The 14,267-nt window shown below is 36.7% G+C and overlaps 2 protein-coding genes across 2 annotated transcripts; both read right to left on the reverse strand.

Moving 5' to 3' along the window:
* Window positions 1-1,254: 1,254 nt before the first annotated feature.
* Window positions 1,255-7,783, reverse strand: LOC129276068 (WAP four-disulfide core domain protein 1-like). The gene is made up of 4 exons (XM_054912510.2): window positions 7,611-7,783; window positions 5,737-5,778; window positions 3,029-3,070; window positions 1,255-2,601 (listed from the first exon to the last, which is right to left on the reverse strand). The coding sequence occupies exons 1-4, from the start codon at window positions 7,633-7,635 to the stop codon at window positions 2,459-2,461; spliced, it is 252 nt and encodes an 83-aa protein (XP_054768485.2). The 5' UTR covers window positions 7,636-7,783; the 3' UTR covers window positions 1,255-2,458.
* Window positions 7,784-11,498: 3,715 nt separating this feature from the next.
* Window positions 11,499-12,788, reverse strand: LOC129276067 (beta-1,3-galactosyl-O-glycosyl-glycoprotein beta-1,6-N-acetylglucosaminyltransferase 4-like). The gene has a single exon (XM_054912508.2). It carries the CDS (start codon window positions 12,786-12,788, stop codon window positions 11,499-11,501), a length of 1,290 nt encoding a protein of 429 aa, XP_054768483.2.
* Window positions 12,789-14,267: the final 1,479 nt, after the last annotated feature.

A 14,267-nucleotide genomic window follows, 5' to 3' on the forward strand; every position in this document is an offset into this window, starting at 1 on the left:
TTAATAGTGAAGGTCTGTGTTTGGCATTAGTATACATGTATAATCTACAGTAACACCAAGGCCACTTTATGACAGGGGATTTGACGAGCTGATCCTTTTAACCATGTTCTTGAAATGATACTTTAATCCCATTCTTGTAAAGCAATATTTTTTCCCCATTCACAATCTCCTCTATAAAAGTAAATCAATGGAGGTATTTGTGAGAGCCTTTTTTTTCTCGATGAAAAATCTCCCAAACCTTCTACTCTACATTGACGAACATCAACAAACTTCTAATCACTATCTGCTGTATATTTTTCTATCCTCTTTGACTCCCTCGCTCTCTTTCCCTTTCTCTTTTTTCTTCCCTCTCTTATTTTACAATTCCCTTTGCACTCTTACCTTAAAACTCTACTTCACCCATCATTTCTCTTGCTCTTTTTCTGTCTCTGAATGTCTCTCGTTTTATTTTCCGCCAGTCTTCCCTCAATGCTTACCCCTTCCCCATTTCTCTCCTCCCCCCCCCTCTCTCTCTATCACACTCACTATCCTCCCCTCTCTCTTTTATTTCACTCCTCTCTATCTCTCTCTCTTCACATTTCCACAGTTTTGATTTCGTGACCACGTACATAGCTGCCCCATTGCCATATTCCTCAAATTTCCATGTTACAATGTTTCATGATAATAGAGTATTAGGTCTCTGTTGTTACACAGCCCATGCATACCTCTCTTTACACCATTCGTTCGTCTTTCTTTCTTTCTTTCTTCCCCTCTCCAGGCTCTCCCCTCCCCCCCCCCCCCCCCTGACACCACACCCCTCCTTACAACAATGTATCTTACGTGCGGCAGCGCTTGATATCAGATCAAGAGGATTAACGTGTGGATTATCTTATCTGTGTCATACTTCGATTTAGACATGCTTACATGTAGGTAAATGACAAATTGAGGAAATAGTTAATTGAACGCGTCATACCATCTATCAGGAAGGTATTTTGAGCGTGAATCTGCTCATTATGCCCACCTTGCTATAAATGATCGGAAACATAACTAATAAGTAAAGCATTATAGTGCACGGATCCCTAAAATAAGTTTAAAGTTGTAAATAGTCGTTTGGAAAATGGTGAGATCAAGGCATCACACCCTTCTTGTAACCCATGCAAGTCATCTCAACAGCAAAAGTCATGTTAGCAGTAGTATCCGAATCATGTTCAGAAACATAATGGAAAATATTTTACTCTCAATTACAACAAATAATGATCACTCTACACACAGTAATTCTTTAATAACATCAGTAATATATTCACACTGTAATCAGTATCACGTCATTGAATGATACAGTATAATTCATTAAATATGGAAACATAATAGAATCAACATACAGGGCTATTTACATTACAAAAGTACCAAAAACACAAAAACATAACGAAACAAAACATCGACAATACATTCTTTTGAGTGTACATACGTGCAGCAATACAGTTACACACTATTTATAATCACGTTAATAGTAGCATTCTACAATGAATAAAGAACATGTTACGGTAATTTCAAGTGAATGAATAATAAAACCCGATAATCCCGCGTCATTATTTAAAACAAAATAACGACACAAATGTCTATGAGAATAAGGGCATCGGTAAATGGGTTTTTAAGTGCAAGATCATCATGATCATGACCATTTCAATAATAACTTAATATTGAATTACCATGATTAAAGGGGTAATATAGAGTTACATGACATTTACTTCTCGTTTTATGTTCTTATTTCTTCTCTCTTCCTTTTCATCCTTCTTTTTCTTCGAATTTTTCCTTTTTTTTTTTTTTTTTACTTCTTGAGAAATAATGGTGGGTGGGAGGGGGTGTGGTCACCCGTATGTCAATCGATAAGCAAACACACATCCCCCACCCCCAATAAAAAGCCCCATGTGAGAGAGAATGATAATGCCTTTACCCAAAATGACCAGGAGCTCGTTGCAGAAACAGTTGCGTTTGAACGCAACTCAAGAAATTATAAGCACAAGTCCCCAATGCGCGCATTTCATTGGTTGAAATTGAAGTTTCGTTCGACATTTGGAGTTGCGTTTGATCGCAGCGTTTTGTGCAACCGGCCCACAAACATTGATACGATGTCAAACTACTGGACTTAATATGGATTTCAATTCTTCCCACGGAAGTGAGAAAATGAAATTTACATTTGAAAAAAGGAAAATATACCCAATGGTGTACACGTCTGGCAAACCTCATAACGAGGGGCAAAATAAATATAACAAGGGGTGGTGTGGGGGAGGTCATCACTGTTTTCAGAAGCACTCTTCCGTCCCAAATTTTCTGGAAAGCAAAAAAAAAAGTCACAAAGAGTTCGGCCAGGGTGGTAATCTGCCCCGCCCCTTCAATAGTGAACAAACCGCATTGACATATACTGGTGGGGGTCAACCAAATCAAGCCCTTGTGATGTTTAATACAATCATGGGTGATGTCATCATTTAATTTGAATACAGATGCCTTTGTTTGGTATATTGTTCTCCGCATCACCTGCGTATGTGATGTAACACCGATAGCCCGTTGGACATTCCAATAAGATACCATCCCCCTCATCAAACGTTGATGTGCTGCATGATTCCTCTAAACAAATAATGGAGTGAAGATAAAAAAGAATATAATTGCTTGAGTTAAAGAAACAAGAATTAGAATTGATATCAAACGACTTCAGATGATTATGATAACGTTAAAAATTAGAGAGAATATTTCAAAAGAAAATACTGTTAAACGTAGATGAGATATATAACATCGTAACAATATTAGAGTAGTGAATGTTTACAACAGTCATGCGTACCTCGCAGTCAATAAAAATGTCACCTGTAATACGTGATACACTAGAGGTATGTCAGACACATTAGGTAAGTTCATCAAAAATAAATATGAGGTCGCCAATATGTGAATCAATATTAAAAATGTACCATAATAAGGCTCTCTTCGGTCTCGATCAAAATAAACCGAATCGTGAAGGAATAAACACGACCAAAAACATTGAACTATAAATCTAACAAACCTGTGTGAGTCTTTTCAGGACCAGTTATTAACCATGCGTTACCTGGGGAAAGAAATAAAAATACACGACGATTAGAAAATCAAAATTGTTGCAAATAATATAGGGAGAGCTGACGAGTAAAAACGTTATCCATCATAGATAGGAAAACTGATTTCCAGACAACGCCTAAATTTATGCCATCGAAGAAATTATTAAATAGGCATTTCATTTTGTAAGATAGCATATCCGAACTTTGAACAGGAGAAATAATGCCTTCAACCGATTCTAAACGACAGATTAGAAATGACGAAGAGGACGATAAATCGAAAGAGGATATTTTAGCTTAAACTTTTGCCCTATTCTGTTGTCATTTTTGCCAACGGTAAAAAAAAAAGGTCAAATGCACCTAGCCCACTCTTAACGGAGAAATATTGATTTTCATCCACCTGTTAAGATGAGGATAATTACAAAATGAAAGATTTACATTCCTACCGAAAATCCTTAAGTAGCTCCTTAATTGCCCATTTCGCTAAAAGAGGAAATTTTCTTTATTTTAATAGGAAAATATTCCAACCAACTGAAACGAGAAAAGGCTTGGCCAAAATACCATGACGAGGAATTAACCTTCAAAGAAAATAATGAAAGAATGAACAAAATATATTGAACAAAACACCTGAACCTAACCCCGTGGACATGTTGGCATAGTTGGCATGCCATTTCAGCCAAATACTTTTTTTTTTACATCAAATCAACTTGAGCGAGAAAAATGGGTTGCCAAAAACCGCTTATAATTGAGCAGCATTGTTCTCAAAGATAATGATGACTACCCATTAAAAAAAAATCATTTTTGATAAAAAAAAAAAAAAAACTCCCGAACTCACTCATTTCCATTATGAAAAAAAAAAATATATATATATATATATGGGGACGGAAGAAGTTGGAATATTAGTAAATGTTTGTATTTTGCGATCTTTTATAAAACTGTGATTAATACACATTTTCTCGCTATCGGATTCCCTTCTTATAATGGAAAAGTGGGAAATTGTTAGTAAGACAATTTATTCTTGCATGAGAAAAGCATTGATACAATAAAAAGCATTTAAAATATATATAAAACTCACAGGAGAATGATGTTGATAAACGAAGGTTTGAATCTTAAATACAAAAAGGTTCTACATCAGCTCTAAAAAAATAATCGCGAAGAACTTATGACACCATTTGCAAAATGACGTTTGTGCTATCATCATCACAACCCCGGATCACAGCAAGAAAGATATACGAATACTGCTAAAGATATAACGCTGCTCGAAAAGAATTCGACCATATTTCTCAAAGGAAATTCTGAAATTCTCACCGGAATATACCCAAAACTAAATTTCAGACCTAATATTTCAAGTCTCAGAGGATTGAAATGCGGTTAATCGATCGATGTATTTCTCTGGAGAGTGGTGAAGTTATTAAATTCCATTTTGGAGGACCTTCAAATCAGATTAAGTCTTAGATGACGCTCAAATTTCAAAACTTTTTGAAAGTTTGAGGTTTAATGACGGAAATGGGTCAACACGCACTACGCTAGAACACCTTAAATTATTCCTTTCCGGGTCTCTCTCTACCCCTCCCCTTATTCCAAACCCTTTCTCTCTCTCTCCAAATCTTCTTCTCTTTTACCCCTCCCTTTTTTCATTTCTCTTCCCCTCTCTTCCTCAGCTCTCTGTCTCTCTCTATATATATTATGTATATATATACCTGTCGTTCTATCTCTGAATGTAGTACAAAACATAATAAGTCAAGATTTTTCAAATTTTGCCAATGCTTTATTATTTTCTTTGCCTGATTATGAAATATCTTTCTCCTTTATGCAATCTTCCTCCATCTCATTCCTTTCTCCTATCATTCGTCGTCGTCATCATCACCATCATCATCATCTGTCATCATCATCATCTGTCATCATCATCATCATCGTCGTCATCATCATCTGATTCATTTTTCTCTTTCATACATTCTTCCATCATGTCCATGTATCAGTATTCCTATTTTGTCTTGTTCATTATTATTTTCCTTCCCCTTTTTACTGTTTTCCTCCCCCTCGTTTTTTTACCACTATACTTCTTATGCTTTCTCGTCTTTTCCTCCTCTTCTACTTCTTCTCCCATTCTTTGTCATTTTCATATTTTCCTCCATTCTTTCTTCTGTCATATTTCATCCGTTCATTTGAGGGATTAAATTCATGATCATTATCTACAGTTTTGGAGGACCTCGGGAATTCTCGTCATAATCACCAATTGCATTTGGCTTGATTTTTAAATTAATCATATTTGGCAAGCTCAAAAGCTGGTCATCGCCAAGTTTAACCCTTTAAAAAATAAACTGTCACAATCGTTCTTCCCATATTGCTGTGTGACAATCAAATATGCGAAATTTATATTGAATGATCTTGTTCGTCTACATGCAGGTATAGGGTTCCTTTCTTTGCTCTAACTTTTCTTTCACAATTTTTTTTCTTTGTTTAACGATCAACATTTCCCCCCAAATCATTACAATCCTGTCATATCCGATGCTGTGAATATACTAGTGTTGTATGTTTTCTCTTATAATGTTATATGTTCATTCTGTTCGAACTAACAATGTAGAGCTACTTACTGTATATTAATGTTAACAGTTCAACATCAAATATTTAAAAAAAATCCACATAAAATACGTGAAAGGGTACCAGAGTCGAGGATACTTACCAGAAGTTCTTTGCCGAATCGGTTCATTTAACCAGTCAAACGCTGCAGTAGAATGAAACAAGATTGAAACAAAAAAAAAACAATTATTGATTTATTTTCCTTCATATCATTTATATTCATTCTGTTTTTACTTTTTACGATATCACGTACGTAACACGCTCTGGGTCCAGTTGCATAAAAGCTACTATTATGGTAACTTGATTTTGATTGGTTGATGAGCATTGTTACCATGGTAGCTACCATTGGATGGTAGAGTTACCATAATAGTAACTTTTATACAACGGGGCAAAATCTACCGAAAAGGAAAACAGAAAACGAACAAACATGAAACATAATTAAAAAAATGAATATTCAAATAAAAGTAGCCTTTATTGTCTAATTGTCATGATTACTTCCATGCTTTCAGTGAGGAAAGGAAATGACATTTTGGTAGTTGCACTGCAAAAACTCTGGTGTTGATTTAACACCAGCCCGGAATATATCATGTCAACACCAGAGAAGTGTTAAACAACATCAGTTTCGTTTTGGTCTAACACCAGATATGTGTTTATACAACACCAATTAGTATTAAAACAGCATCGGTTTGATTCCAAACTGGTGTTGTTTCAATACTTCTCTGGTGTGGACATAGGCCTATATAGATTCCGGGCTGGTGTTAAATCAACACCGGAGTTTTTGCAGTGTGCCCCCTTCCCCTATACCTGGGTGCCGCCCCTGTAAGGGTTTGTGACAATATGAAGCCTTCTCCATATGAATACCATCACGCAACGATGCCTTATTGATGTTATTCACTGCATTGATTTAGTTTGTGTATTCAATTTAGTTCGCAGACATTGCAATATATATATATCTGCAAATCAACCTAAGATCAGTTTACCTCATTCAATTACTGCAAATACAAAGAACTCGTTTATACTCTTGTACATTATGTAGTGCATGTAGTATGGGTATAGAGACTGTTTTAACAGTCATTGAAGCCATGCATGTACGGGCGGATCTAGGATTTACCATAATGAGGAGGCACCTTCTGAACAACAAAAAATGGCAATAAAGAGGGGGTTGTCATCACTCATGTAAAGCATTTCCCTTCCATTTTTTCGAGACAGAGGACCCTTCCCCCCAAAAAAAGAGTCGGGACAAGGCCCGCGTTCGCACCCTTAAATCCGTGCCTGAATGAATCAACCAATCACACTGTCACTTTAAGAGTGAAAGTAGCGATTGATATAAGTCGCGATAGATGGTATAGGCAGAAGAGATTCAAGTTTGAAATACCTTTTTGTAAGAGAAATGGAAAATAGAATAATTACAAAAAAAGAATTGAAGAAGCCAGATAAGAGATTGCCAGAGAAAATGATAAATGTATTGTGATGTTCAGTTTATTATGACATGGGTGATGGATTATGAATAAATCCCTCGTTTAGAGGTATAACAAAATTCGTGATTAATATAAGACCTTATCTACTGAAAATTATAAAATAAAAAACATTTTTTGATATGATAGAATAATTTTGATTGGCGCATATATTCTATTTTTTAATGAGAGCGCCGTTAAAAAACAAACAACAACAACAATTCATTCAATTTTGATCATAAATTTGAAGTTTCAACTCTATTGAGGAGTCAATTCTTAAGTATTAGGAGAGACAGAGAGGGAGAGATACACAGACAGAGAAAGAGAGAGAGAGGGGGAGGGTAGAAAGACAGAGGGTGGGAGAGGGGACTCAGATAACTGGGGTAACAAAGTGGGATTGATATCAAAGATGGTCCAAGTCTAAATCCATTGGGTCTACTGCTCTCAATAATTCCTCAAGAACTAACACATTTTACCCCCTTTGAGGTGAGGTACATCATTACCATGGTAAACGACCACTTACCTGGCGGTGGTTTGACGGGATTCATGCATGTATACTGACACCCATTAAAGCAGCATTTCTGATCGATGGAACACACACTGTCAGAGCGGCATCCGCACTGCGAGCACGCATCCTCTGGTATCTGGTCGGGAGGGGGTGGGCAACGCCCAACATGGCGGCTGGGTGTCAGTGATTGGATCTGAAAGAAATGAGCCGCATGGAAAACAGCTGTAAAATCTGAACCTTTGAAGTATTCATTTATCGTTATTATTCTCAAAGAAACAGGACATTTTTGGCAACATTGCATCTATAGCCTTGACAGTTTGGCATGTAATATCTGGCATTACATTGTGCTATGTACACGTAGGCCTATGACAATACAGATTAACTTTTTATACTGGCGTCAATTATCTTGCAGAGTTTATATCAAACAAAATATGGCAGGCAATTTTGGCGGAAATTGACGAAAATATGATACAATAAATCAAATAACCATCAGGCACTTAGCAGTAAATGAAAACAACAATCAATAAGAATATCAAGTTTGAAACCAATAGGCCTAAAAGATAAAGGAACTTGGTTATTTTTGTTATTTATGTTTGTTTTCAAATTTCATTTAGCTGGATAAGACCTGGTCCTGATGAATACTAATATGTTTCAGCGTTGGCTTAGGGTAATAATCTAAATGTAAATCTGATAAATCAGTCAAGATTTGAGATTGATAACTTCTGGGCCCATATACAATTTAATTTCTTTTAAAAAATAGTATACATATTTAAAACCTACAATGTGTTGCCCAAATTGTCTAAGTGTTTTTTTTTTCACAACATAAATTATGTATTATTATTTTTTTTTGCAACGGATACAAATATTTATGGTTATATATGGTATACAATTTTTTTTTGTTTGATGGAAGTGAAAAAAATAAATTTGAATTTAAATAAATTTGAATTTGAATTTGAAAAAATTAAAATATATAAAGGTGGGGTGAAAAGTGTAGATGTGATTGAGATGTGAAAAGTGATTTTTATATTTATATATTTTCTTCATTCACTGGTGGTGGTGGTGATAGTGATGGCAGTAGTAGAAGTAGTTAGTAGTAGTAGCAGCAGCAGCAGCAGCAGCAGTAGTAGTAGTAGTAGTAGTAGTAGTAGTAGTAGTTGTAGTAGTAGTAGTATTAATAATAATAATAGTAGTAGTAGTAGTAGTAGTAGTAGTAGTAGTAGTAGTAGTAGTAGTAGTAGTAGTAGTAATAATAATAATAGTAGTAGTAGTAGTAGTAGTAGTAGTAGTAGTAGTAGTAGTAGTAGTAGTAGTAGTAGTAGTAGTAATGATAATAATAGTAGTAGTAGTAGTAGTAGTAGTAGTAGTAGTAGTAGTAGAAGTAGTAGTAGTAGTAGAAGTAGTAGTAGTAGTAGTAGTAGTAGTAGTAGTAGTAGTAGTAGTAGTAGTAGTAGTAGTAGAAGTAGTAGTAGTAGTAGTAGTAGTAGTAGTAGTAGTAGTAGTAGTAGTAGTAGTAGTAGTAGTAGAAGTAGTAGTAGTAGTAGTAGTAGTAGTAGTAGTAGTAGTAGTAGTAGTAGTAGTAGTAGTAGTAGTAGTAGTAGAAGTAGTAGTAGTAGTAGAAGTAGTAGTAGTAGTAGAAGTAGTAGTAGTAGTAGTAGTAGTAGTAGTAGTAGTAGTAGTAGTAGTAGTAGTAGTAGTAGTAGTAGTAGTAGTAGTAGTAGTAGTAGTAGTAGTAATTTTAGTAGTCAGTGGCGGATCAAACCCCCTCCCCAAAGAAAAACGACAAGCAAAACATTAATAAAAGGGCTTCCAGCATTCACATTCACCTACCCCTCCCCCTGTATCCGCTCCGGGTATGAGTGGAATAAATTTAAACTTTTGCTAAAATGGTAAGCTGAGACAAATTTGGTGAATGTATGTGGCGCGGGGGGGGGGGGGGCTAGCGAATTGTATTTTATTCCATCTTTGGCACTTTGGAACCAGTTTGAATTCAGTGCCGAGGAATTCGCGATCCATTCATTTAAACTAAATTTAGTACACGAATTAATGTAATCACATCAGCTGTTTTCTCACCACATTGGAAGGAACAGTCACTAGTGAATGGACGGTAATGTGAACTCAATATAGAGAGAAGAGAGATAAACGGAGAGTAGAAGAATGCGAGGGGGAGAGAGAGATGGTGATACAGTAAGGGAGAGGGGAAGAAAGAGGCGAGAAGATAAAAAATGGAGAGGGAGGGGGGGGGGGGAAAGAGAGGGGGCTGAAATTTGAAAATAGAACAATAAACGAAATAAATGATGGAAAATGAAGATCGTGGAAGCAGCGTCCCGGGGGAAGCAAATTAAGGTGTAGATCATGAAGAAGACGGAAAAAACAGATAAAAATAGAGAGAGTGACAAAGAAAGAGAGAGAGAAAGAAAGAAAAATAAAGAAAGAAAGAAAGAAAGAAAGAAAGAGAGAGGAAGAGAGAGAAAGATTGACCTCCCATTTATCTCCTACAGTCAGCTGTGTGAAGTTCTGGAGAGTTTTGAACTTTTCAACCAATGTCAAAAGCGCATGTCACATTATATCTTGGAGGGTGGCCAATTGGCATCCACAGGCTTGGGCGAGTGTTTGACGTCATCAAAACTACAAGAGGGCAACAAATATTGTTGATTTCCAGCCAAAGATCATCTCATTTATTCAGCCATTCAAATATATTGACAAAATACAGGAAAATGAAATGAATTAAATTCATACCTCACTTTGTTTCATTCATACAACAAATTTACAAAATGAAATTGAAAAAAGAAAAGTAAATGGAAGCTCCTAGCAAACAGTGATAGTTTATTTATATTCCCTTATTATACACAGACTGTAAAAACCGTGGTGTTATAAATGACACCAGTTGATGTCTATAGAGGACCATACCCTGGGGTGTTAAAATTACACCCTAGGGATTGAACATAACACCAAAGAGTGTAAATGTAACAACGAAAGGTGTAATAACACCTATAGGTGTTAAACTAACACTGTCAGTTTAACGCTGGTGTAAAATAATTGATGTGGTCCTCTATGTACACCGGTTAACACCACAGTTTTGCTGTATAGATTAACAGCATGATATTACCCGGATAATTATTATCCGGGTATCATGCACAATAGCAATTCTTAATCTGGTATAACACTAATATAGGTAGGCCTACCCTTGAACAGCGATAGATGAAAATACTAAAACTGGTACCTGCATATGCACCTATTTTTGCTCTTATACTATTTGTTCTTGTGTTATGTGTTTTAGTTAAGTCGGTTACGTAGGACAGTTATGCAGATCTGGTTTGAAGACAAATTATACAATGGTCTTCAACTGCTAATCAGGATTTAGAAGTGGAGCTTTTACCATATTCTTCTGAATTGCAAAAAAAAAATCGATACGATTGATTCTGAAGAACAAACTTTACGTTTCTTCACTTACATCAAATGAAATAATAGGCATTAAAACGGTCTGATATGCTATCATTCGAACAAAGACATAACGAGATGAAAAGAAGAGAAATGAGTGAGTGGGGGAGAGGGTGGGGGAAGGGGGTGAGAAAGAGACGGTTAGAGAGAGAGAGAGAGAGAGGGGGGGGGGCATCCAAATCTGAAACGAAACAGTGGAGTAACAATAGATAATTATGGTCTAATGTATAGAAATAGACCTACAGATGTTTTTAAACCCCAACCATATCGATTTTTTTTTAAATAGAGGAAATATCAGGTATCGCAAAAAAAATTACAATTTATCATTAAAAAAGACTCGATGTATACAAAGACATCACTATGAAAATAAAATGATATGATATTTCAGTACGTGATGAAAGTTTTCGTAACGTTTAGATAGACCATGGTCCTGTTAGAGATTCTAATTTGACAAACAATACGTCATCACCATGACCAAGGAAGCCAAAAATGAACCTTGTGAGTTCTATTCGTGAGCGAATCTTGAAGACACTGCAGTGCTATTGGATCCTTGAAATAGTAGAGTTTGTTGACGAAAAGATGAGGCATGGAAGATATCAAGGTAAGGTCTGTAGAACTGAACACACAAAGATGGTGGATAATCCAGCCGTTGCAGACGTGCCGGTGATCATGCTTCCAGTTGACATAGGTGGTAAGGTCCATGGTACTACCAGCAAATCCTCCAGGTGTTCCAGGAATGCGGTTCAGGGATGCCCAGTAGTGTTCATCTGGAGACCATGCATCCTCGAGCCACTCCAGAAACCTCTGTGGCAACTCCTCGCTCAGGACATACTCCACGAACCCTCGCGTGAGGGAGTTGTACGCGTTTCCAGAGAACAGTTCAATGTCACCCGGTGGTGGGTTGTGCTGAAGTCTGGTGACGACCTCCAACTTCCGGTCCGACCCGTATCTGTTAAATCTATTTAGTTTCTTACCGATTGTCGGGTAGGATTCAACATCGTTAAGGCCATTGTAGCTCTTCAGTTGTCGAACCATCTCCAAGTTGGTCTTCAGCGGGAAAGCCTCTCCACATTGGTTTATCAAATATTTCCACTGCACTTCATGCTTAATCAAGTCTCGCATGCAGTTTATGTCCGCCATGAGACGCGAGTGTCTTCCATATTGAACATCCTCAAGCGTAGAACAGATGAATACATTGTCAAAACAAGATGCCAATTTCCGGATAGCTTTTAAGAAATCAGGCGATGATTTGGCATCTGGGTGAATGGCATATACATTCTGCGGTTGGTACAACGCCCGCAGAAGCTTCTCCACCTGCGCGGCATTGCGGTGAACGACTATCACAAATGCTAAAGGATACTGTTCTTCCTCCCAAGAAGCAGCCCTTCGCGGATATCGCCTCTGTTCTTTGAAGAAGTCGCAGTTGTCAGCATAAGCCGCCACATCTCTGTCCGAAGGTATCGGTATGAGTCCATTCGCAGATATCTCGACAACCTCTTCGTAGAGCTTCCAGACGAGATCTATCTCTCTGGGATGCCCTTTCAAGATCTTACCACAATCTACAGGATATTCCAGATGAAGAGGCATATCTTGAATCGCTCGTTGGTGGGTTCTTATTGTCACAAGAATGCAGATGACCAATGAATAGATCAGAGTGATGGTCGGCCAATGGTTCCAAAGGTACAACCAATATCTCTTGCTCCTCAGAGACCGCGTCTTGTGGTGACGAACCTCGGTCACTCGAAAGAAAGTCATGACTATACCTACAGGATTTACGTTTGACGCTTGCAAACAAGAAGCACAATCCAAAATCAAGCATTATGCAGATCTAACCTAAGCTTCCACTCGAGCCAATGTTGCATTTGAACTTGATAACATCCCACCTTCATGGTAAAGTTGAAAATGAATAGAATCCAATGAGAAAATTAATAATTTCCAAGTCTCAATTAACTCAATCAAGTGTTACGCGTTATTAGGTTGAGTCGTTCCGGTATACAATCCAATCATAATCAATTATGTATGCAAATATGCCTAATACTGGAAACGTGGTAAAGTTTCAGATATGTATTTTGGAATGTCATACATCTCTTCGTATTGGTTGATCGATTAAAACCTCCACACTATCACCAACAATATTCCCAAGCAGATGGCATAAATGAGTTTAAATAAACAATCACACCATTCTGCACTTTTTTTTCGCACTGACGTCCTTTGAAATATCAATTTGTAAATGAATCGCTAGATCGCTGCATATACCGACTCACAAGTACAATTTATTTTGAAAATATATCGGGAATGAGGTTACTGGTTTGAGCCGAATGAATAGACGATTTCGTTGCCAGCATGTCTATACAAAGCAATATTCAACAATACCAGTTCTTGGCACTCCTATCCACACTCTAATATTCTGTCAATATTTCTAGTTCGTCTAAAAAAAATGATGTATTGTTGATAGACTGTGATATGTCAATGGAAGATATATGGATGAATGATTTGGCGAACGCTTCTGCATTGTAAGTTGGCGTCAGTATCTCTGTCATATTGATGATGTCCTATAATATGACAATTACACGTTTTACTGGCAGTGCAAGCAACGAGGTAAATAAGGAGCAGGGTATTATACATTTAAATTATTACCAGGCCTACCTGTGTTCTCGAAAGCAGCCATTCTACACCTTATTCATGAAATATTTGAGACTTTTCGTTTTTATATATCTATGCTACAACAAAGGCTACTACTACTACTACTACTCCTACTACTCCTACTACTACTACTACTACTACTACTACTACTACTACTACTACTACTACTACCACTACTACTACTACAACTATGATTATGACTACTACTACTACTACTACTACTACTACTACAACTATACTACTACTACTACTACTACTACTACTACTACTACTACTACTACTACTACTACTACTATACTACTACTACTACTACTACTACTACTACTACTACTACTACTACTACTACTACTACTACTACTACTACTACTACTTCTTCTTCTACTATTACAACTACTACTACTACTACTGCTACTACTACTACTTCTTCTACTACTACTACTACTACTACTACTACTACTACTACTACTACTACTATACTACTACTACTACTACTACTACTACTACTTCTTCTTCTTCTATTGCTACTACTACTACTACTACTACTACTACTACTACTACTACTACTACTACTTCTTCTACTATTACTACTAT

This window comes from Lytechinus pictus, chromosome 14 (genome assembly GCF_037042905.1).
Source record: "Lytechinus pictus isolate F3 Inbred chromosome 14, Lp3.0, whole genome shotgun sequence".
In the NCBI taxonomy this organism is placed as follows: Eukaryota; Metazoa; Echinodermata; class Echinoidea; order Temnopleuroida; family Toxopneustidae; genus Lytechinus; species Lytechinus pictus.

Coding starts and splice junctions, on each gene's coding strand:
- LOC129276068 (XM_054912510.2), bottom strand. CDS start 7,635: ATGAATCCCGTCAAACCACCGCCAG. Junction 3,071..5,736: donor GATTCGGCAAAGAACTTCTG/GTAAGTATCCTC, acceptor TTCTTTCCCCAG/GTAACGCATGGTTAATAACT. Junction 2,602..3,028: donor TCCTGAAAAGACTCACACAG/GTTTGTTAGATT, acceptor TTATTTGTTTAG/AGGAATCATGCAGCACATCA.
- LOC129276067 (XM_054912508.2), bottom strand. CDS start 12,788: ATGACTTTCTTTCGAGTGACCGAGGTTCGTCACCACAAGACGCGGTCT.